This window comes from Pinus tabuliformis, chromosome 9 (assembly GCF_031772625.1).
Source record: "Pinus tabuliformis cultivar Carrire ecotype Pingquan chromosome 9, CPIR1, whole genome shotgun sequence".
In the NCBI taxonomy this organism is placed as follows: Eukaryota; Viridiplantae; Streptophyta; class Pinopsida; order Pinales; family Pinaceae; genus Pinus; species Pinus tabuliformis.
In genome coordinates this window covers 986,433,576-986,443,017 of record NC_142307.1, presented here as the reverse complement: position 1 = coordinate 986,443,017, position 9,442 = coordinate 986,433,576, and the positions used below count along the sequence as shown (strand labels likewise).

Below are 9,442 nucleotides of genomic sequence, written 5' to 3'. Positions count from 1 at the left end.
CCAAAAAATTATCAATTCAGCTTATAATTAAAAAATATATACTCCCACAGCGAGGACAACCTCGTTGTTTTGGCATCTTGCTAGTGACGTTGGTTGACGGCCCATTACAGGCGGAGCCGACAAAGATATCTTGAGTGAACTTGCACAAAATACAAATCGGTGCAATACCACGAACCCACTAACATGAACAAGAATGAATCACTAGACCAATGCCACAATCAGAGGGGCGAGACAGGGAAGCATGTACTCAAACCCAGTAACGAAGCGGAGCAGATCTTGAATACAATCCTAAATCTTAATGCAAACAGAACACACAACCCCGAGTGCAAACAAAGAGCCTATTGTATCTTTGGGCCAGAGAAGAGACCCGAGCAAGCATGTACTCAAACCGAGTAATGAAACGGAGCAGATCTTGAATACAACCCTGAATCTTAATGCAGGCAGAACACACAACCCTGAGTACAGACAAAAAGCCTATTGTTATCTTTGGGCCAGAGAAGAGGCCCAAACCCAGAGAACAATTTACCAGAGACCAAAATGATACCCACGCACCTGTGAAGACCAGCAAGAGTCCTCGCGAGTGAGAGTGGAACTAGAAGCTACTGTAGGAGTGAAGAGGGCTTATAACCAACAAAGGCGTGGAAACAACACCAAACCGCGACTGTCCGGGTGCCTAGATCCTAAGGGAAGACCTGGAGACATATCCCAACCGACTCCTAGAAATTGCAGACATTTGTTGCACTCCTCACCCAAGGTCGAAACCCCTATGAGGCGCCATAGACCCACACCCGAACACTTCTACTCGCCTTCCAACCCAAACTCATTGCCCAAAGTGACTGAAGGAGTCACTTGTCGATCTTCAAATTTAACCGCAAAGTTCATGAGGGAGATCTTCACACAAGAGGAGTTAATGTGGAGACAGATCATGATGGGGGAGTTAATACCTGTGTGGAGGAGGAATAGGGCCCGATGGCATTTCACCAGACACTTGTACTTCGGCATGAGCACCCCATCAGAAGAGAATGTAAATATAATTTTGACAAAAATATAAATGTAGAAAAAAAACAATTAAAAAATATTATTTTGAAAAAAATAATAATTAATATTATAAAACAAAGAGAAAGATGAAAAGAACACCTATGACTTTGATGGCAAGATCTCAAATTATAATGCTTTCCAAATTATAACTAATACTTCTTAAATTTGGAATAATCAAATTAATAAAAAACATATAAATATAAAAAAGACCATTAATTGAAATAAAAAATAATTTAAAATTTCCATCACTCTATATATACTAAATATTTACCCTATTTAATCTTATTTAACCATCTATAATATTAAAATTCTAAAATAAATTTAATTTATTAAAAAAATTCATCCCAAAGATATAATCTCAAATAAAACCAATCATTAAAAATAACTTAAAGCTACACCAAGTCCCTACCCAGGCTCATTTTCAAAAAGCCCCTATCAAAAGACTCAGTTTCGAATCGCAGGAAAAAAATTGCAAAAGGAAAACCATTTTTAAACAAATTAAAATATCCAAAAATAATCCATCGAAACTTAACCAAGCTTCTTCAAACAAGGCACAACACCGAGCAATATATTTGTATATATGTATCTGGGTACTCGGCTAACTTTGAATTCAAATTTAAATCTTTACACATAGAATGTGCCAAAAGCCATAATAGGTTTCAAACTGTCTGCGCCATTAATGTCCACGAACAATATGTGTCGTATTTAGAAATACGTAAACAGGCGAATCATGGGAATATACAAAAAAAATTACAATATGTAAACAGACGAATACTGGGAATACAAATTACGCGTTTTACCTGGGTGATAAGTCTGTAATGCTATTATTGGCGTTTGAATGAGATGAAACGGCTGATACAGAAGATGTGGTCGCACACGCATGTGACAACGCAGACCCAGAAGTAGCGGATTCGCTAGTTTTGGAAACAATAGACTTCACAAAAGCAGGCTTTGTGGGATTTGGTAAGGTCACTGAAGGAGATGAAAGCATCAAAGATATTGCAGACATTGGTGGACGAAGTGTGGGGTCGGCTTGCGTACACAAAAGACCAACATGAATGCATCTCAACGCTTGCTCCTCATCGCATCTTTCAATTATCGATGGATCAATCATCTGCACAATATTTCCTTGTTTATATAACCTCCAGGCCTGCATAATCACAACGAATCGTCATTTTGATATTCAATTTATACATGCTGGAGAGATCCATAAGATCGGCCTCAATTTAATTTTATTATAGTGAACGGCTACAGAAATTCATATCAATATAGATTAACAGTGAAATCTCTAAACTCAGGTTTAGATAAACAGTTTTAAATAGTTGAGTTTAGATAAACATTTAAACAGTTTTTAAGAAAGCATACATATTTTATTTTGCTGATTTTGAATCAGTACTTTTGAAGAAGAAACACATTCAATTTTTAAGAAGAAACATATGTTTTTAATCATTAGATCACTCAAATTGTATAACCTATAACATCTTCCTATCTTTAAGCCCACTCAAACTGTATCAAACTATATAACATAAATATTCTTAACTAAAAATACAATAATAACATTACTCGAGTATCTTACCCATCTTAAAAGCATCTGCATTTCAGGCGACAAACTGTAATCCGCATTCTTTCTCCCCGTGATAAGTTCCAGGAGAAGAACTCCAAAGCTATAAACATCAGCTTTTACAGATAATTGCCCCTGCATAGCATACTCTGGTGCCATATACCCGCTGCATGTACAAATTACATTGTCGTGATTATATAGAAAGGGAAAATTGAGGAACAACAAACTGAAAATTACTTGTGAACGAAAGCCTAGTCCTGGACCTGAGAAAATTAAAACATAAACGAGAAGGTAAATCCCCAAATGAAAAATAGTCACGAGTAAAATTACAATACTCTCGATCCTCTTGAAATCAAATCAGCACAGTACAACATATGCATCCCTACTGCTTTTGACAGTGTGTGAGAGTGATGATTATTGTTTTGAGATCTTACTAAGTTCCGGCAACTCTTGTGCTGACGTGACTCTCATCTTCACGAAAAAGCCTTGCTAGGCCGAAATCTGCTATCTTAGGATTCAGTCCCTCGTCTAACAAAATATTGCTTGCTTTAATATCACGATGAATAATCCGCAGTTGTGAATCCTCGTGCAAATAGAGAAGACCACGAGCTACTCCCACTATAATGTTATAGCGCTTCTGCCAATCAAGCTGGTTGCGTTTGTTTGGACCTGTATCCATGGATGCAAGCAAAGACAATAACTAATTATCATGACCCAACTAAGTTAATGCGTTTTATCAACCTACAAAGTAAAGTTGAAATAACCTACCGAATAGGATTTTATCGAGGCTCTTATTCGGTAAATACTCATAAACAAGCAATCTTTCTGATCCCTCAGCACAACAGCCGAGTAGGTTCACAAGGTTTCGATGTTGAATATTGGCCACAAGCTGAACTTCATTTAGAAATTCTCTCTTTCCTTGCAGAGACCTTAAGGAGAGCTTCTTTACGGCTATTTTTTTTCCATCTTCTGTAGTTCCCTGAGACATTTGGAAAAAAATATCAATATGAAGATTATGACTAGGTTGCGGAGAGAGCAGCTTGCCGACTAATGATATAAGATTCTATAAACTAGCAGAAGTTTTCTTAGGGTATGGTACCTTGTATACAGCGCCAAATCCACCTTCCCCAAGCTTGTTATTTTCATGAAAATTTTCCGTAGCAATTATCAATGCTTCCATGGTAAACACAATTTTCCGATCTTGCCTGATTAATGTGACTTCCTCAATTTGTCGATCACCTAAACAATGAAGCACAGTTTGGTTATTGCTATCATTTCGTAGGTTTCAATATAGTTGAACAGAGCAAACTGTCCTCCTAGCTCTTGTATAGTAGTGTCATTGTGATGATCCATCACATCATGTTTTTGGAAGCCAGATAAGAGAGATGCATCTTGCGTTAGCCCCAATAAGGACCTGGGCGATCCATCAACTGTCTGTGTGTGTCTTTGTAAGTTACTGTGTACTAAATCTAAAAGTTTATTGAAAAGGGTGTCTAACTAGCTCATACTCATGACCTTATGCCTGAATTTTTGTCGTCTGAGCTTATGCCTCAATTTGTGCCGATGGTAGATTTTTGGAATATCTCAAAAATTTCAGGGTTCGGAGAGTAGAGATCTTGAACTTCAGAATGAACATCTTCCAGAATAAATGTCAAATTCAAAAATATTTCCAAAATCTAGGATCAATATAAAAATACCCACTTCAAACTAAAATAAACCAAAACCCAAGTCAAATATACCCAAATCTGATAATATGCACCGCTACAATTTCCTTCAAGGTGCATATGATCAGAACCTTTATGCCATACCTTCGTTTGGCCTTGAAAATTTGACAGACTTCAATCTTCTTCCAATTGCAAGCAAGCATACAAACACCACGAGAAGCAAACCGCCAGTAACACCTAAAATCAAGGGTAATTTGTTTGAAGACTTGTTGATCTGCGTACTGTTCCTCGATGGTGTGATATCCACCGGCTTATTAACTGGCGCTTCAACAGGTGGTGTATCTGCAGTAGAATTAAAGAAGGGATATATTTCATAATGGATTATGCAGCTTCCAATCAGACCCCTAGCCCCTTGCCTTCCCGTATAAACTGTGAAAATATAATTGATTGTATTTGAGAGACATGTTGTGCAGTCGTCACTCGATATATCTCTCCAGCACTGGACCAGACCGTAAATCTTTCGAGACAAGGAGTCTGTAACATTTCCGGAAGCATATAAGTGAGAGCTAGATGCTGCCTGAGCCGATAAATTGGTGAATAGGTTCCCCAGAGCCGTCATAAAGACATCAGGGCTGGAAACATTATTTAAATTGTAAAGATACCATGCATCGACAGTATCCAGTTGTCCGATGAAACTGTAGTTTTCATAACGCAAGAAGCAGTAATCAAGCCAAATTAAACCGCCGGTGGAATTCCCACAGTCTTGTCGAAGGGTAGTATTTGCTTGTTGCGAACAATTGTAGCATTGTTCGATTGTTGTGTCTCCCCTGCATTGGAGGAGGCCATATACTTGGTCGGGACTTTGGCCATAAACAGAAGTGTTAAACCCAGTGTGGTTGGTGTGTCGAACAAGATTATCCAAGACTGCATTCAGATTGCTCTCAAACTTACTGCCTGTTATGGAGGTAACGTTGGCGCGGCAAGTGTGCTGTGCGTGGCAAATATGTGCATGAATAGTAATGAGGATTAAGGTAACTATAATTATGTAGAATAGCTTAATACTTTGCCCCATCTGGATAGTGGAGCACCAAACTCTGCCATGGGGGATTGTCATGGCGATTAAGGGACAATGGAGAACCCACAGTGCAACCGTGCCAACACTAGTACTCCCGAAAATTCTAATCTATTCTACACAGATATCATATGCTAATCAATGATCCAGACTCGGACCATATTTTCAAGTTTTGGAAATTCAGTGCATTGGCGAGGCCAGTATGGCTAAATAGCGTACACGGACCATCAGGAATCAATGTAACCATGTAAAAAAAAAAAATGAAGAACGGGATTGAAGCACAGGTCACCAAATATTCAGCTGTTTATGTACATGTAATCAAGCTCCGCCGCCCCATTGCCGTGCTCTTCCAGATTTGATGACTGATGTACCAGTCCAACTTTCCATCTTCCTTCGTCAACACGTTAACTGCACTGAAAAAGCACCGCAGGATTTGGTTTTATATAATTAATTTTGTTGAATACACTTCTATTGGAATCCGTCCGTCATCGAATCTTCCTTTTATCATGCGATTCCATCTATGCCAACCAACAACATTTGGCTTTTAGTCCGAGAAGTCAATGTAGTAGCTATGTCCGCTATATTCAGTAACAACCTTGGAGGAGTCAAGGTAATAACTATGTGAACCAACAACATGAGGAGTCAGGGTAATAACTATGTGAACCAATAACATTCGTGTGTCGTACACCAATAATTTTTGTGTGTTGTTTGAAAGAGTTAAAGCAGATAATTACACATTACATATAAATATATCATAATATGAGATTCAAACTTAGGTGAGTAAAAAACCAACATTACATATAAATATATCATAATAAATAATTACATTACAAATAAAACGTGAGATTCAAACCTACATAAATAAATAAAAACAACAAACCCACCAAATGATATGTATATTTGTTTTTTCTTTTGGAAAGTTCCCCTCAGCATTAAGCTTAAGCTTTATGAAGAGATTTAATAATATTTTAATCTCTTTAATTTAAAATTTAATTTTTATTAAAAAGATAATTTTTTAATAACTAAATTTACTAAAACTATATTATAAATTTAAAATTAAACCTATTCAAATTATACCATAAATCTACATAAATGATGTGAACGCATAATCTTCCGCATTTTAGAAAATAATAAATAAAAAGAGCTTTATTCAAACTCATGTGGGTTCGGATTTCTTGTTTTTGTAAATGCACAAAAGTGTAGCTTTCATTCTGAAAAGTCTCATCATGTGCAATTTTATTTGAAATGCACATGGGGCAGCTACCAACTTCTTGATAAGGGTTATTGACAATATACACTTACGGGTGAATACCGCTCACCTGCCCAAAGCGTGTTGATACAGTCGGGTCTTTAGTAGATAGTTTTTTATATTGTTTGATTAATGTAGCGATGCGGTCTATTCTTTTTTATCTGATTTTAAAAGGGTACAGGTAAGTAATGTGCATTCTCCACTTTTATATATATATATATATATATATATATATAATATTGAAAATTTATATTTTATTTAAAAATTATAAAATGGTAAATAATATTTAAGTTTAAAATCACAATTATATTGTTAATTAATTTAAAAGTGAAAGATGGAGTGAAGGAAACCACAAAATTAACACATTCAAATAGGAGTTGTTCAATTGCTTAAGGTTACAAAATTATACAGATTTAAAACTGCTAAGAATAAACATGCTAATCTTACTTCTCACACATATGACACATACATAATAGTTGTTAATTTAGCTTTCTAAATTCATATCGCTATTTGTGAGGGGTTTCATTTGTCGCAGATTGATCGAGATTCATAAATTGCTATTCTATATAAATTTAGACAGATGCCAATAATGGTTTTCTTATTCATATAACAATGATTAATTGTGGATGAATTGCTTGAATTTTTTATAATGTGTCATAATGAACTTTCAAGATATCATAATATTTATGAACAAGTATTTAATTCGCTAAACTTCCACTCTTATGTAAAAAATGGATTTTTTTTTGATATAGAATGTTTCATGAAATTCAAATCTTTGAATGTTTATAATTAAGGATGGTGGAAACAAAATACAAATTACAATTATTTGATCAATAGGGTGAAAAGGGGAAGACACCAACCTTAGAGCAGTCCACAAATGCTCTTAAGAAATTTCTCAATGAAGAAGCAATTTTTTTGTCAACCAATCTCACCAAAGAAATAAGGAAAATTCAAATGAAATTAAACAGGAAACTCAGTTCTTTAATTCTGATTCAGTGACAGACAAAAGAGATCAGAGGCCAAATCAAAACCGTGCTGGGCCAAATTTATCACTATGGGGTAAGAAACTCATTTAATTATCAAATTTATTTATTTGTGATTTTAATTATCTCATCCTTTATAAAAAAACTACTTATTTAACTGAAGTTTTTGAGGGTGTACTGTTATGCAGAATCTACGGCTGCGGACAAAAGTATCTTCCCTAGGCCTAGTGGACTGACTTAGAACATCATAAAGACAAAGGGAATAATGTTTTCCTTAAAGTAAATAGATAACAGGATGAAGTCTACCTAGAATCTATCGTATGCTTCACTCCTTGGCTTGAATGCTCCAATCCTAGCTCTAAGCGTTATTATTAGAACATGCACAGTCAAATAACACAAGCCAACAATCCGCAAACTCTATGTAGCATCATCTAATCACTTTATTCAATAGATCAACATGGTATTCAAATATATGAAACCATAACATCATATATACGAAAACAAATAACTCTTTGTATTAATAGAAATGGAGTGAGTTACAACCAAAAATAGGTGTTGATCCTATAAAAGAGCTCCTCCAAGTTGAATTGTCCTTTCCTTGTCACAAAGTGCACCTCTAATCACCATAATGCATGGAAATATATCTCTCACATCAGTAGGATAAGGGTAAAATGACTCTCCAAAAGCCAACCCCTTGCCTATGGATGACAATAAATATACATGTGAAGGAGGTAGTTCATGAATTATCGTTTTACCAATATGGGCTTGAGATCCACTCTTGATGGGAGGATGAGATCAAGGGGTAAGGGATGAAAACTCCAAGGTAGGATAGGATAGGATTCGAGACTTTTATTTGAGGTAAATAGTTACAACAGATCCTAGAAGCTTCTGGAAGAAGAGGCTTCAATATTCTCTCTCTTTTCCCTGGATTTCTAGAATCAACGCACCCCCAACGCTGAGGAACCTCTTGGTAATCAGCACAGGTGGAGAGTAGGGCAACCTAGTAGTCAATGTTGTCTAGTAGGAGGCCATGGAGTGTTGGTCCTTAAAATGACTAAAAAAAGGTGCTTTTAGGCATAAAATCAAGGATTAAAATGAGTCATGCTTAGGGATTTATGTAAGGATGATGAAAAGGAGGTCAAAGGATGTTGATTGTTCTAGTTGAAGACCTATTTACCAAATGTGACAGAATGACATATAACAGATTGCACCCTAAAGCACAAAGTCAAAAATGGCAACTGATGACTGAAGCGCCTTACCTTGTGACAAGTCGGGATCAGAAAAACCGACAAGGTCATCATCTGTTACAATACATTTACATATTGGCATCTTTGTTGAGGGAGGTATACCCATACTCAGCACATAAGCTAACATTACATGTACAATGATCAAAAGACATGTCCATAGATGGCTGATGGTGGAATCATGATTGGATAATTATCTCCATGATCATAGCCATCATACATTATGATCTTGTATTACTCCTAACATCATAGCTTGGATGAATGAAACTAGATTCAGGATCTTCTATCTCGTTCACATGACCAACCAATGTACGAGTCTAACCATGTGAATCAATGAGCTGAAATTGAACGTGGTAGACAACATCTGATTACTAGCCAATGATGTAAGTCATTAATAGATACGAGAGAAACCGTGATCTAGGTAGCCTCTCTGAAAAATAACAGTCCAGTGGAGCAAAATATATAGAAATATATATACAAAAGAGAAAAGTAGCAAGTGCGTCTCATATGTGCATACTGTACATTAGGGGAAATCAGTATGTACATAAGGGGAAATCCTAGAATAAGAGCCTTTTCTTATACATAAGGTGTTCAACATACGAGCCATGATGTTTGATATCATTTGAATATT

The 9,442-nt window shown here is 36.1% G+C and overlaps 1 protein-coding gene across 1 annotated transcript; it reads right to left on the bottom strand.

Moving 5' to 3' along the window:
• Nucleotides 1–1,576: 1,576 nt before the first annotated feature.
• Nucleotides 1,577–5,677, bottom strand: LOC149152040 (cysteine-rich receptor-like protein kinase 15). Its single transcript, XM_089438667.1, has 6 exons — nt 4,408–5,677; nt 3,699–3,838; nt 3,368–3,578; nt 3,034–3,268; nt 2,615–2,765; nt 1,577–2,188 (listed from the first exon to the last, which is right to left on the bottom strand). The coding sequence occupies exons 1-6, from the start codon at nt 5,375–5,377 to the stop codon at nt 1,835–1,837; spliced, it is 2,061 nt and encodes a 686-aa protein (XP_089294793.1). The 5' UTR covers nt 5,378–5,677; the 3' UTR covers nt 1,577–1,834.
• Nucleotides 5,678–9,442: the final 3,765 nt, after the last annotated feature.